General features: G+C 47.3%; 1 protein-coding gene across 7 annotated transcripts in view; it reads left to right on the top strand.

The window, feature by feature from the left end:
- Positions 1-13,797, top strand: part of LOC138467522 (zinc finger protein 568-like) — a 779,018-nt gene that overhangs the window by 694,821 nt on the left and 70,400 nt on the right. For all 7 annotated transcript variants that reach the window (XM_069607624.1, XM_069607623.1, XM_069607618.1 and 4 more), the window contains one exon: positions 11,846-11,935. In XM_069607624.1, coding sequence (XP_069463725.1) covers positions 11,846-11,935 — 90 coding nt within the window. The remainder of the gene's footprint in view (positions 1-11,845; positions 11,936-13,797) is intronic.

A 13,797-nucleotide genomic window follows, 5' to 3' on the forward strand; every position in this document is an offset into this window, starting at 1 on the left:
ACAAGAGGTATGGGCTATCTCCCTGGATGTCCCCGAAGACACCCATCTTCGACAATCTGGCCTTCCCACCAGGTAGAGAATAAAGCAGATTCAAACGGTGGATGGACAGGGGATTAAGGGGGGGGTTAGGAGATCTATATGAGCGAACGCACTTCAAGTCATACATTAGAATGCAGAAGGGATCTGGGTCTAAAACAGGAGGATCTATTTACGTACCAACAACTAGGACACTGGGTGGGCACCCCCACAATGATGGAAGGGGCTACAAGGGAATACACAGAATGGGAAAAGCTAACATCATCCTCAGAGGATAACAATGGACTAATATCAGCAATTTACAAGATTCTACAGGGGGGGGTACATTGCTGAGGGACAAATGGGGGAAGGTGAGGGGAAATGCGTTCACAGATGAGGAATGGGACGTCACACTGAAGAGTTGGTTCATCTCGCACACCTCAGTACAGCCCCGAGAACTGCAATATAAGGTGCTACACCAGTGGCATTATGACCCGTAGAGGCTTCATAAAATGTTTCCATCGGTGCCAGCAGAGTGCTGGAGGGGATGTGGGGATGTGAGGAAGTGGGAAAGATGGAACATGTCTGGTGGGGATGTCAATGGCTTAGACATTTCTGGCAAGAAGTGAAGACAAAAGTGCATGCAATATTGGGAATTGATAGGGAATTCAGTGCAACACAGGTGCTCTGGCTGTAATGTTGCAGGAGCAGCAGGAGATGGGTGCGAGGGGAGCGGAAAGGCTATGGGCTAACTTAATGATGGCCGCAAAGACTTGTATAATCAAACAATGGAAAAAAAGAAAGAACCACCATCTATCGTACAATCGTACTTCTATCGTACAATCGTACTATGCCATATTGGACACGGTGGACGTGGATAATACAACCTGAAATGCGACTCCTATTTGCGGAAAAGGGAGACTGGACAGCAAATCAATGATTATTCACTGACCGAGTGTGGCACTGTTCTCTATTGTCTATCTCTTCGATTTCCTATTCACGCCTATTTGTTCCCCTCATCGAAAAGTCCAGTGTTCTGCCTGTACCTTCCAAGTGGGGAAATGCATTTCTGTTGTTTACTCTACTATTCTCACCGGGGGAGAAGCAGCTACTTAAGAGAAGCTTAAATTATGTGCTGATAACAGCTTCTTACCGGTATCCAAGCATGATGCCACTGAGGTCCCTTCTCTGCAAGCTTTCCTTGGCATAGTCTGTGATAAGGATATACAATCAGTAATGAAGATGTGTATGCCTAGTTCCAAATCTCCTGCGTGTATCTTGCAAGATGTCACTGAAATCCATCACTTGAGCGATGTGGAATCAATGTTTACCTAAGTTAGCCCCAGATTTGAGCGCCACTGGATGTTATGGGACCTTTTGACATAATGCCACTGTAGAACAGTCTTCCGGCTAATTAGGGCCTGATCTCGTACACCACATCCTTTTTTAAATTTTTTTTTTTAATTAATTTTATTCAAACCAAACAATACAAACCAAACACGCAGTGCATATATCAACAGTTCAATTATTCACTACTTAATTTTGGGCACTGCTCCCCCCATCCCACCCCCCTTTGTGAGCCTATTCATTCTTCACACTCTATATCTGCCGTACATGGCGGGGTCTCGCTACCCGTGGATTCTGTCATATCTTTTATTGTTCCAAACAATTTCCGCTATTAATGATTTCCATGCCATCAGGGTTCCTGCCTCCTCCTCTCCCCCTACATTACTTGCCTCTTGCCATACCATTGTTTCTGCCTCTGCCCATTTCTGCAGCTCTTTCCATCACACCTCCACCCGTGGCCTGTGACATGTCTTCCAACCCATGGCAATCCTTCGTTTTGCAAGCACATATGCTAGGTCTTTCAGTTTACCGACGTGCTTAAGTTTTTGTGATCTAGGGAACCCCCCCAGCAAGCAGGCCCAGGCTGTATCTATAATGATCGTGACCCCCTTTTCCGTTAGTTTCTGTGCCACTTCATCCCAGAAACGCTCAATTACTGGGCAAGACCAAAACATATGTATCATGTCAGCCTTTTATTCGTCACATTTGGGACATGCTTGTCGTCCTGTATTTTCAAACCGTGATATCTTTAGAGGTGTCATGTATACAATTGTATCTGTTTTAATCTCGCATTCCTTGACACTTTTTTGTGATACCCCAGGGCACGTTCCCACATCCTGTCTTCTATCGGGACTCCTGCTTCTGCTTCCCAGTCTAGTCTCAATTGTGTCAACTCCCTCCCGACCTTAGACATCACCATCTCATACAGTCTAGAAATCTCATGCCCCCCTTCCGATATACCATATATTGCTTCTATAGTAGCATCTGGTTCTTCTGCCAATACTGTTTCAGGCCATGTTTTCCGGATTCTCTGCATCATTCTGTGATATGTAATGCACTGGCCCGTGTGCAACCCCGTTTCCTCCCCAAGCACTTCAAAATCCGTAATGGTCTCCTCTTGCCAGATGTCCCCTAAAGTTACCAACCCCGCCGATTCCCAGTGGTTCCTGATTATCATCCTCAGCTGCTTATCTTCCCCTGCCACTGCAACCAGTGGTACCTGCGGAGAGCATGGGAATGGGTTCTCCATCATCCAGCATGCCCGGCGCCACATCTTCCACCCAAGCATCATCATCCTAGGGCACTCTCCCATTTCTGTCTTGGGCAGCCAGATCATCACTCTTAAGTGAAATGGGGCACAATCATGTCCAAACAACCTGAATTTGGGAGTCGCTTCATCCGAGAGCCATTTGGCCACATATTGCAGCTGGCTCGCCACATAATAAACCTCAAAATTAGGCAGTTTTATCCCCCCTTTTTCATAAAGGTTTTGCAGCTTCCATAGCGCCACTCTGTTCCGAGTTCCATGCCACAGGAAATCCCTACACATACCATTCAGTTTGGAAAAGAACTTCTTGGGTATCATGTATGGAATGTTACCAAAATAATGCAGGAGCCTAGGTAGGACCACCATCTTCAGCATTGCACCTCATCCCATCATTGCTAGGGGCAACTTCACCCAGAATTTCATACACTTCTCGATTTTCACAATAGCTACCTCGGTGTTGTGCCTATGTTCCTCTTCTACCGTGTGGTACACGTCTATCCCAAGGTACCGGAAAGAACTAACCGCCCATGGTATTTGTGACACTGGTAACCGTCTCACAGGGGTTCTCTTATAGCTGCCCAACGGAAAAATGCTAGATTTTTGGGGATTCACCGCTATCCCAGACAGCCCCGCATATCTCTCCATCACCTCCAGGATGTACTGGAGATTTTCCTCCGGGTGCCTCAAGTACAACAACAAATCATCCTCATATAAGGAGATCAGGTGTCGTTCCCCTCCCACCTCGATACCTATTGTATCATATTGTTGTCTGAGGTATATTGCTAGGGGCTCAAGGGCTAATATGCAAAGCATCGGGGACCATGGGTACCCCTGTCTGGTGCCTCTGCTAAGTTGCCATCTCTCGGATATCACTGATCCCGTTCTAACTCTGGCCAGCGGCTCACTATACAGCATCTTCGCCCACCTTGTGTAACCGGGCCCCATTCCGTACCCCTCCAGGGCCGCCAGCAGCCATGGCCACTTGACCGAATCGAAAGCTTTCACTGCGTCCAAGGACACGATCGCAATTTCGCCTTCATACTTACTTCCCCGTTCGACAACCCGTTGGAGTCGCCTGTGATTATACGTTATATTTCTATTCGGGACATAGCCCGTCTGATCGGGGTGTATTAGTTTGCTAATTACTCTTCGCAATCTGTTTGCCAAGACAGCCGTCAGTATCTTGCTGTCTTGGTTCAACATCGACAAAGGTCTGTAAGAACCACAGCTATGCCCAGTCTTGTCGGGTTTGGGAAGCGGTATTATGATCGCCTCTCTGAGTGATTCCGGCAACCGTCCCACCTCAAACGCTTCATTTAACATTTCTAACATTCGGGGGAGCACTTCCTCTCTGTATACTTTATAAAATTCACTTGGGAACCCGTCCGCCCCCGGGGTCTTACAAGTAGGCAGCTGCCTCACCACTTCTTCTAACTCCTCCAGAGTGATTGGTGCATCCAGCTCCTCTCTTTCCTCCACACTTATCATAGGCAGTCCTAAATCCTCTAATGTTTCCATTTTCTCCCCCTGGCTACTTCCCTCCTCATCCCCATATAGCAACTTATAATACTCTGCAAACTCCTTGTTAACTCCTTCTTGGGTGTCCACTACACTACCATCTTCTCTCATTATTGTTCTGATCGTAGGTCTGGGAGTTTCGCTCTTGTATAACCATGCTAAGAGCCGTCCTGTTTTATCCCCTCCCGCGTGCTGTCTCTCTATATATTTTTTGTAGTTGAGGTTGCAGAGCCTTTCCCAATATTCTGCACATTTCTGCTGCAGCTTAAGTACCAACTTCATGTCTTCACTTCCACCCTTTAATGCCTTCTCTAGTTCCCTTTCCATTCTTTGTAGGTCAGCCACACCCCCTAGCCCCCTTTGCAGGCCTTTTGATTTTGCTATGGCAACCCCTCACATCACTACCTTGAAGGCTTCCCATAATGTACCTGCTGAGTCAACACTACCCGTATTCGTCTCGAAGTAGTTAGTAATCTCCTCCCTTATGTCCTCGCTAAAAACTGGGTCCTTAAGCGCCTCTGCTCAGAGGGGCCATATCGGAATCCGTGCTCTCGGGGGGCAGTATTGCCACCCGAGAACCAGGGGCGAGTGATCCGAGAGGACCCTCGCTTTATATTCTGCCTGAGTAATCTCTATTATTACATCCGACGTAGAAAAGACATAGTCTGCCTTGTATGCAGCTGCTGCGGGGCGGAATAGTGTGAATATTGCCTTTCTTGGGGGTATTTCGTTCTCCACACATCTGCCAGGCAAAAGTCATCTAGCAGTGCCTGCAATGCTTTAGACGCTGGGGCGGGTCTATCAATCTTGCCATCTGATCTATCCACCTTGAGGTTTAGTACGCAGTTAGAATCCCCGCCCCAGATCACCACGCTACCCATACACATACAAAGGTTGGTGCACAGAGTTCTAAAATATGCTGCCGTGTTCTGGTTGGGGCATAAGTATTTATAATGCTTATCTCCTTATTCTCCACCAGCCCTCTCAATATGACCATCCTCACATCCGTTTCCGACACTTCCTGTAATAGTTGGAATGGGACATGCAGCGCCACCCAGATAAGTACTCCTCTAGCATAAGCAGAGTATGTCGAGCCCACCACAACCCTTTCCATTTCTTTACCACCATCTCCATCTTTTCCCGTGTCAGATGTGTCTCCTGCAGCAATGCAATATCTATCTTTTGCCTTCACGGGTACAACATAACCTTATTCCTTTTCAGATAACTGTTAAGTCCCCTGACATTCCATGTGATTATTTTAAGATCTCCCATAGCTTGTTAGAGTTCCCCTTCCTTACCTCAAACAGACCCTCCCACCCGCAAAGCGCAGATTCAACCATCCAACTCTTCTAAATAGGCTCATGTTCAAACTTAAACTCCCCAAAACTATATACACACCAAACTCTCCCTCCAAACTCCCACCCACCTCCCAGCCCTTCCCCAACAACACCCTCCCCAACTGTTGCCCAGCTCCATCCCTGGGTCCCAGGCACCCCCACATCTAGTCCTGTCCAGCACAAACCTATGCCCAGGGCTCAGTAGGGTGAAGTCGCCCTAGTGGCCACTTAACTACTAATTCTCAAGGGTGGGTTGCTTCCATCCCTTTGCTCCTATTTACCATTTTATTATGTTAGCACTATGCAGCTCCTATATGCATTTTATCCACTATATTCCAGTCCGGCTGGGGCACAAGACCCGAAGGCTACATAATGTCTGTCCGATCTCCTTTTTATCACCCTGACAGGGCCACCCTCCCACTTACCCCCTCAATGTTCATGACACAGGCTCCTCAGTTGTCATGCTCCTGACGATCTTGGTCCGCCTCTTATTCCGGACAGCCCTGCAGGTCCAGCCATGACACCGCCTCCTCTGGGGTGTCGAAGAAAAGCGCTCTGCTCTTGTGCAGCACCTTCAGTTTCGCGGGATACAGAAGCATATACTTGATGCCAGCCGTACGCAGCCTCCTTTTGACGGCCACATAGCTATACCTCTGCCTCTGCACCAGCATTGTGTAATCCGGGTATGCCGTGATGTTATGTTGGTGGATGCTCTCTCTATTGTTCCGCCCTTACGAAAGTATTCCAGGATCTTCTCACTGTCTTTATAGTTAATAATCCTCGCGATTATCGGTCTCGGCGGGGCCCCAGGTCGTGGTTTCCTCATCAGGGCACGATGCGCATGCTCCACAGTGAACCCCCGAGAGAGCTTGTCTGCCCCCATCTCCTGGAGGATCATGTTCTCCACATAGTTTGTGGGGTCTTGACCTTCCTCCCCCTCCGGCAGGCCGACCACCCGTATGTTGTTTCTTCTCGCCCTTCCTTCCGCTTCTTCTACTCTATTTTCGAAATTGGCAACCTGCTGTTTTAACACATGGACCTCTTTTGCGTTATTTGCGCTGACATCTGTATTGATCTTCACTGCGCTTTCCAGACCACTCGTTCTCACTGCCAGCGCCCTAAAATCCTGTCGTAGCAGGTTGAGTTCAGTTCCTACTGCATCGATTTTGGTCTCTACGGCTGTCCGTAGGTCCGCCATCGCTGAGCCCCATTTGGTGCTCAATTCCGTTATGGCTGCCAGGATCTGATGCTTGTCACCTTCTGAGGCTTCTTCTGTGGGAGTTGCTACCATGCTTTGTGCCACCGTTGTAGGGGTCCTCTGCGCTTTTGCAAAGACCTCCATTGTAGGTTGTTTAGACTTAGCTCTCAGTCCTTTCACTGACATTGCGCTACCCTACTTGCGTGTATGGTTCCGACTATGTGGTTTTGTTGTGGCACTAACAGGTCTTCCAGTCGTTGGGGTTACTACCTCTGCAACTTGCGTTGTGCTATGGCGCATGAAATTGCTTTTCAAGTGGATTGTGTCCTTCCACGTTTATTCTCCACCTACAGTCCTCGTGCTCCGCCAGCTCGTGTCTAGAAGTCATTCACTTCGCCTTTCCGTTACTGCCCCGGAGCACCAGGCCCACAGGTAGTCCAGCTCCTCACCTCCACATCAAAGGAAGCTTATCCTGAGCGCTTGTGTTTGGCCTGATCACTGCTTACTCGCTGTGTCGTGATCCTCTAGCAGCCAGTCAGGCCTGTCCTGTTCTTCTCCTGTTTCACAGTTTTGCTGTCAGTATTTCACTCCTCGTGGGGCCGCTTCTCCTGTTGTATCATTCACAACATCATGGGTCCCCACCAGTCCAGCCATAACGCCATCTTGCATTCGTCTTCACTGTCCCCCCCATTTTACTTCTTCCCCCCTTCCTTACTTCGTTGACTGCCTGGTCGCAGGGTGTGTTCCTGTTGTGACATGGTTCACGCTCGCTATCATCAGCCAGCAGCTTGTTCCATTATTCCCATTTTGCCATGTCATGGGATTTGATAGCGCTTTATTCCCGTATTGGCCACAGATCAATTTAAATCCCCAAAGTCAATTACTTGTAATTATAATATACTGTATTCGGCGCTGAGCTCTCCTATATCGTAGCCCAGGAAGCGGCGCAGCAAGGGGTCTGCCCGCTCGTGTCCCCCAGCCTCTCACTGCATCATATGGTCCGTGACCTCAGTCTATATGTCGAGGATTACGTTGCGGTGCTCTCAGCTCTCAACACCAGTGCTGTGGGCTCTCCGCCTGCACCCCGGGCTCGCATTAGATAAATGTTGCAGCGGCTAGCCTCCGTTCTGCGCCCAAATGTCAACAGGGACACACCGCCGATGCTCTTCTTCGGTGCGTGAATGTTCTCCGCTCAGTCAAGAGAGGACACACGCTGCTAGCAGCCGCCAGCTACGAGCAGTGCTTTACTCATTATACTGTGTCTTTTGTATATGCAATTATATCCGTCTGCTAGAGTCGTTACTCGATTGCAGAGACACGCCCCTCGGTATCTCTTTGTTCTAATCTGCCGCCGCCATTTTGATTTTCGTCTCACGGACGGTCCCGAAATACAATGCATCTCTCTGGCTCTTCCTCAACTTCAGGCGTGCAGGCAGCCCACTCATATTCTGCACGCTGTCTTCACACTCCTCTGCATACGTTCCATAGCTATCATAAGATAAAATAGCACGCGTATTTTGTCGGATTTGTTCGCCGGATCTCGGAGCTCCACGGGATCGCAGCCTATTCCATGGCTGCCCAAGTCACGCCCCCCACCACATCCTTTTTCATGTTAAAGCTGGATGCGTGAGACTCATGTAGGGCCAGTTCTGAAAGGCGCCCTGCTCCCTACACTCCGGACACGAGAACTAGGCACTCATGGTTTGCTGCCAGTGGTAGGGTGCAAGCCCTATCGTGCTGCACCAGGGCTTTCCGTTCCTTCCTTTGAAGTTACCAGCGCTTCCAGTGCGGAGTCCACCCAGGCGCCTGGTGCGCTTCACTGGGGAGGGAAAGACAGCGTCCATCTACTTGTCGCTCCTGGAATAGCAAAGGCTCTCTCCTTGGGTCTCGCTGCCGGCATGCCACACCCTGTGCTGGACAGCCAGGGGATTCCCACCACATGGGGCTGCCGACGGTCCCTGCGTGGTTCCACCTGTGGTCGACGCCCACTCCAGATCACTCCCTGGCAAGGATGTGGCTAAACCAGAAGCGAGCGCTCGCAAACACTTCTTCACGGTGTGACGGCCATCTTGGAATCACACTAACCACATTTTAACTAGGGTACTGCATTGATATGTCATATTATGACAGGGGGAGACCCAGTAGAACCAACATGGGGCAAGGGCACTGCCATGCATATGCCACCAAAGCCTTATATGGCCATCTTATACCATTTATATCTGCACATGCCAGGTGTTGTCATAATAATACAGTATGCCAAATGTAGCCTTTAATTGAGGTTACTGCCATCTTTTGTCTATTTTAGACTTACAGCCTACAAAATATGTTGGAAACCTCATTACTAGTTGCTTCTATCATATGTCAAATGGATCCTTAAATGTCCAGTAAAGCTACCCAGTGACAGTTAATGCCTCATACCCCGGGTACGGTCACCAAATGTAGTGGAGAGCCTCACATGTCTAATTGTTGCCATGCTGTGCCCAGCGCATGTGCAGCCCCACATGTAATTGATTCCATTGTGTGCCATGCTGAACCTCAAACGATCCATTAACATCATAGTTCATTGCATGAATGGTATGTTAACCATGAGTTGCTTGCATCCTCAAATGCCCCAAGAAATGACAATGAATGCCTCATGCAAATGGTATATCACTGCATGTATTGTAAAACCTCATGCCCAATTTCTGCCATCATAGGCCAACAAAATGACGCTTAGTCCCCCATATGCATGGCATCTTTACTATCAGGGGTATGCTATATGTGGCTAATCGGATGCTTTGGCCTCTGGCTCTAATGATCCCTCACAATCGACTATGCTGTAAGATAAGGGATGTAGTTCAAAACATCAGGAGAGGCAAAAGTGGTATTAGTTATAGTGTATATTTAAATCGGTATCAGATATGCCAGTAGAAAATAATATTCAAGCATATTTCAAGGAAGCAAAGCAAACGTTTTAAAGCAACACTAATTTATAACTGACATTATTCTGACACTATGCTTCGATTAATTGATGGTAGCCCTTAGGCATTTATTTTAATAAATATAGCGAAATATAGCGCTTTCGCCAAAGCACTTTACATGAAACACTCTCGCACAAAAAAGAATGTTATTCGGCAACCAAAATTAATATTAGTTTGTCGCCCTCAGAAGAAAGAAAGTTTAAGTAGTCCTTGCGAAGAGTGAAACCTGTGACCTGCAGAACACACACAGATCTCATCAGTGAGCAGTTAACCCACTGTGCCATCTTACCATATATTTCTCTTTAGATGTGCATACCACAGCATTCAGTAATCATTGGGTTTGGAGTTTACGTTTCTTATTAACATAATACTTACCAGTACAGTGCTTAGAAGCAGGAGGAATATGGCATGGCCTCCGGGGAAAAGTGTTTTAAAAGAAATGCTTGTATTGTGCCTTATCTGCCAATCAAAGATCAGACGTTTCTTTTACAGCCGTTTCTTTCTAGATTCTCAAATCATTTTACACTTCCATCTGTAATTATAATACATGTCTGCAGATCTCTTTGTGTTGGAGACTCATCAGTCTGATCACCCTCTGTTTTGGTCTCTTGAACTTTTTTCACCCCCACATTTCTTTCAAATTGCCTTCCAGTTAGGAAAGGTTGGCTGTCTGTCATCTTGAGTATTGGCTTTTCCACTGCCTGCTCCACAGCTCTCCCTCTGCATTTAGACCTTTGGGTTCCAGGCCACTCATGTGGGGTTCCTCAGTTACTGAGGGCATTAACGTCCTGCATACAATGGCTGCGTCATAGATTCCTCTTAGTTGTTGTTGGGGAAAACTCCTGTAAAATCGCCAAGTGGGTTGCCATATTCTACCAAACCTCCTTTGCCACTCCCTTTCCCCTCAAAATGTGTAATGGCTTGTAGCCCCAGTTTTACCACTACCACTCAATGGTGAATGCCTGCTCCCCCTCATGCATTTCAGCTCCTGCAGGCAGCTATGCTGTTCAATGAATCGCCAGCATCTACCCTCATCCAACACAGGCACCATCTTGTGTGCTCTCTGAGTGTCAGTGAAAGCAGAATATCACCATGGTTTTAATTGTGTTTGTGGATGCTGGTTACCAATCCATAGGTGTATCACTAGGCTTCTTCAGTTCCCTTTATTTAGGCCCCAGTAAAGGCACCTGCAGTAGTGCTCCACATGGTCACATCTTCAAGCAACCCAGCCAGCTCGTGCCCCCTGCATCCAGGTGATCCATTGTATGGTTTCATATGGCTGCTCATAATCCAGGCTGCATCTGACAATCCAAGTCTGGGTTCTGAGCAACATGCATTCTCCCTTACCTAATGCGCTACCTGCCAGCTTACCTAAACACTCTACTGCTGCCTGTCCACTCGTCCACCCAGAGCTTTCCTGCTGCCCAAACGCCCACACACTGCTCGCCTGCTTTTCAAGCGCTCTCCAGGCCATCCACCATCACTCTCCTGCTGAAACCAGCACTCTCTTGCTGCATTCCCACCCAGCACTCTCCTGCTGCCCGCCCTTTTAGCGCTTTCTTGCTGCCCCCCCACTGCCTCTCCTGCTCACCCAACAAATGCTCCTCTGCTGTCCTCTCCGTCACTCCCCCAGTCCTGCCAGCTCCCTGGCTACACTTACTTGGTGCTTGTTGTTTCCCCAACAGCGGCCCACAGTTCCAGCCATGTAAGTAAAAATGGGCTCTGATAGGAGCCAAGCCTTCCTTTTCTATGGGTATCATCTTTTACAATGTTTTTCTTAACTCTCAACCAATGGGTTTCATGCTCACCACAGCCTATTATTTGAAACAGATAACTGTCAGCAACCTGATAGCAAACGCAAGGTGCTAATAGCAATAATCACTCGTTCTACAGGATCTATCACGTAGGAAAGACCTGCAGACCCACGATTATATTAACTGATAACTCTGGCCCCAGGCTATTACCACTCCGTGCAGCCTATGGACCTGGTGAATATTGCTTAATTGAAAGAAACCAAATCATGAATTTGGGGCAGAATAGGACCATCAAGGTGACCTAATATCCATCATTTGTATACGTATATTCTACTTTTTTTCAGTAGTAGTACTTGTTTTGCTTCCTTTAAGTTTGATTCAAAATAGTGTACTGCCAATTGAACGTTTTAATGTTCATAAAGTAACCCTGTCTGTGGACATTGTCTCAGTTGTTTCGTCCAGGATTAAAGAAGAGAAGAATCCCTTTTGTATGGATGAGAAGGTCTCTGGGAAAAGGAAACGCATTACTCAACTCGATGGTGAGTAAATATTGTTTTTTCTGTTAAAATCGCACATCCAAAACCTCTGCATCTCCCCTGTTAGGTGCTTAACTATGCATGTCAGCCACAAGTAGTATTACGATTTACCACTTTACTGAGTAATCTCCATTCTGTCCCCTTTTTTCCAAATGTTTGGGATATTGCCGAGAGGAATGGGATCAGAGCACTTATTTGCATAGTCCTGAAATGAAAAATGTACTGGACACGCACATGCGCACTCACCCTCCTCAATAGCCCTGGCAGCAACATCCATTTCTTTTCTCTAAATTGACAGGAGTACTCTATGGGCATTGGTCTATTTGTGCTGTTTTTTGGGTCTTTACCTGCTTTACCTCTGATGACCTTCAAGTAGGAGTGCAAATGCCCCCTGTCCTGTAAGGACATTTTTCCATACACAAATCCTCATACACTCTGTGTAGGCTGCATAGGGACAGATTATTCTTGGCATCTCTGTAATTTGTTTTGAGCTCACTTGCAGGTGATTCCGTGGTTGCCTGTTGAAGTTGGAAGTCTGTTGAAGTGGCCTTGTGATTATCACATGAACCTGGGAATGGCATCCCCAGCTCCTTGAGGACCTCTCTAATACTTAACAAAGCCGACCCCGCATATTTGGAAAATCCCAATATTCAAGATATACATTTCCAAAAATTACCCCTTTGTCTTAAGGAAAACCCAGAATGGATCCGGGAGGTGGAAGACCATAAATGGAAACCGTAAATGGGTGCCTAAAGCCAGCAAGGACCCTGACAAACCTTTCACAGGCCCCAGACGTTAAGGCCATTCTGAAAGGAATCACCAGTGATGCACTGCATCTCCCTGAATCATACTCTATCCCAGAGGGAACACCCAGTGTGGTACTGAGAAGTGCAACTATGGATTCTATTGAATAAAGTGTATGCGCAAATCTTAGCCCATACTAGCACACCCGCACCACAGAAATAACTGTTATGGGAAACCTACACCTCTTTCACATTTACTGCCCACAGGGACAATGGGAAGTGTATGCCTCCTTTTTAGAAGACCATATTCACAAAGCATGGTCTGATTTTACCTAAATGGAAAACTCCAGTTTCCCTAGATTGGAGCCCAGAGGGAGAGGTATTTTTAAATCAAGGGGAGATCAGATGCAAACTAACCTGCAGCAAAGAACACAGAAAAGAGATTTGAAAGGGTGGCTAGCCTATTTCGACGTCCTTCATGGTCCTAGAATTAGAAATCTGTGCCACTGAACATGCTTAAGACAGGTCACCTGATCCCTCCAGCCACTTTTAGAGGAGCTATTCTGCACCAGTTATATATAAAGGACAGTTGCCAGATGGGCAGTGAAAGGGAGTTTGGAAGTTCACAGCTTGGTTGAATTTGACGAATAAGAGATGGAGTTTGCAGGCGGAGAGAAAAGTTGGAGAGGTTATGGAGAGAATTTGAGACGATGGAGAACAGAGAGTTTGAAAGTGGCAGGAGGGCGAGTGACTGAGGAGGCGGGAAGGAGCATTTTAGGGACAAGAGTTACTAAGGCGATGGTGGGAAAATCATCAAGAAAGGGGAGTGTGGCGAGAACAATAGAGCAAGTTGTGGATGAAGCATTAAGCAGTAGGTTGGAGTGAATTACAAGGAGGAGGTATGAAATGGTTGGAGTGAATTACAAGGATGATATGGAAGTGAGATTTGAGGAGGTGAAGAACATCTGAAAGAAAGTAGAGGAGGCAGGAGTTGCAGGCTGGACTAGAGTCGGCTGGAGGTACAAGTATTTGGCAAACCTTTGATGGAACCTGAGAAATTAAAGGAGGGGTGATGAAAGGAGAGAGAAGAGATTCCTATAGGTAAAAGACTGTTGCGACTCA

Source organism: Ambystoma mexicanum, chromosome 4q (assembly GCF_040938575.1).
Source record: "Ambystoma mexicanum isolate Mex_15411 chromosome 4q, UKY_AmexF1_1, whole genome shotgun sequence".
NCBI classification, from domain to species: domain Eukaryota; kingdom Metazoa; phylum Chordata; class Amphibia; order Caudata; family Ambystomatidae; genus Ambystoma; species Ambystoma mexicanum.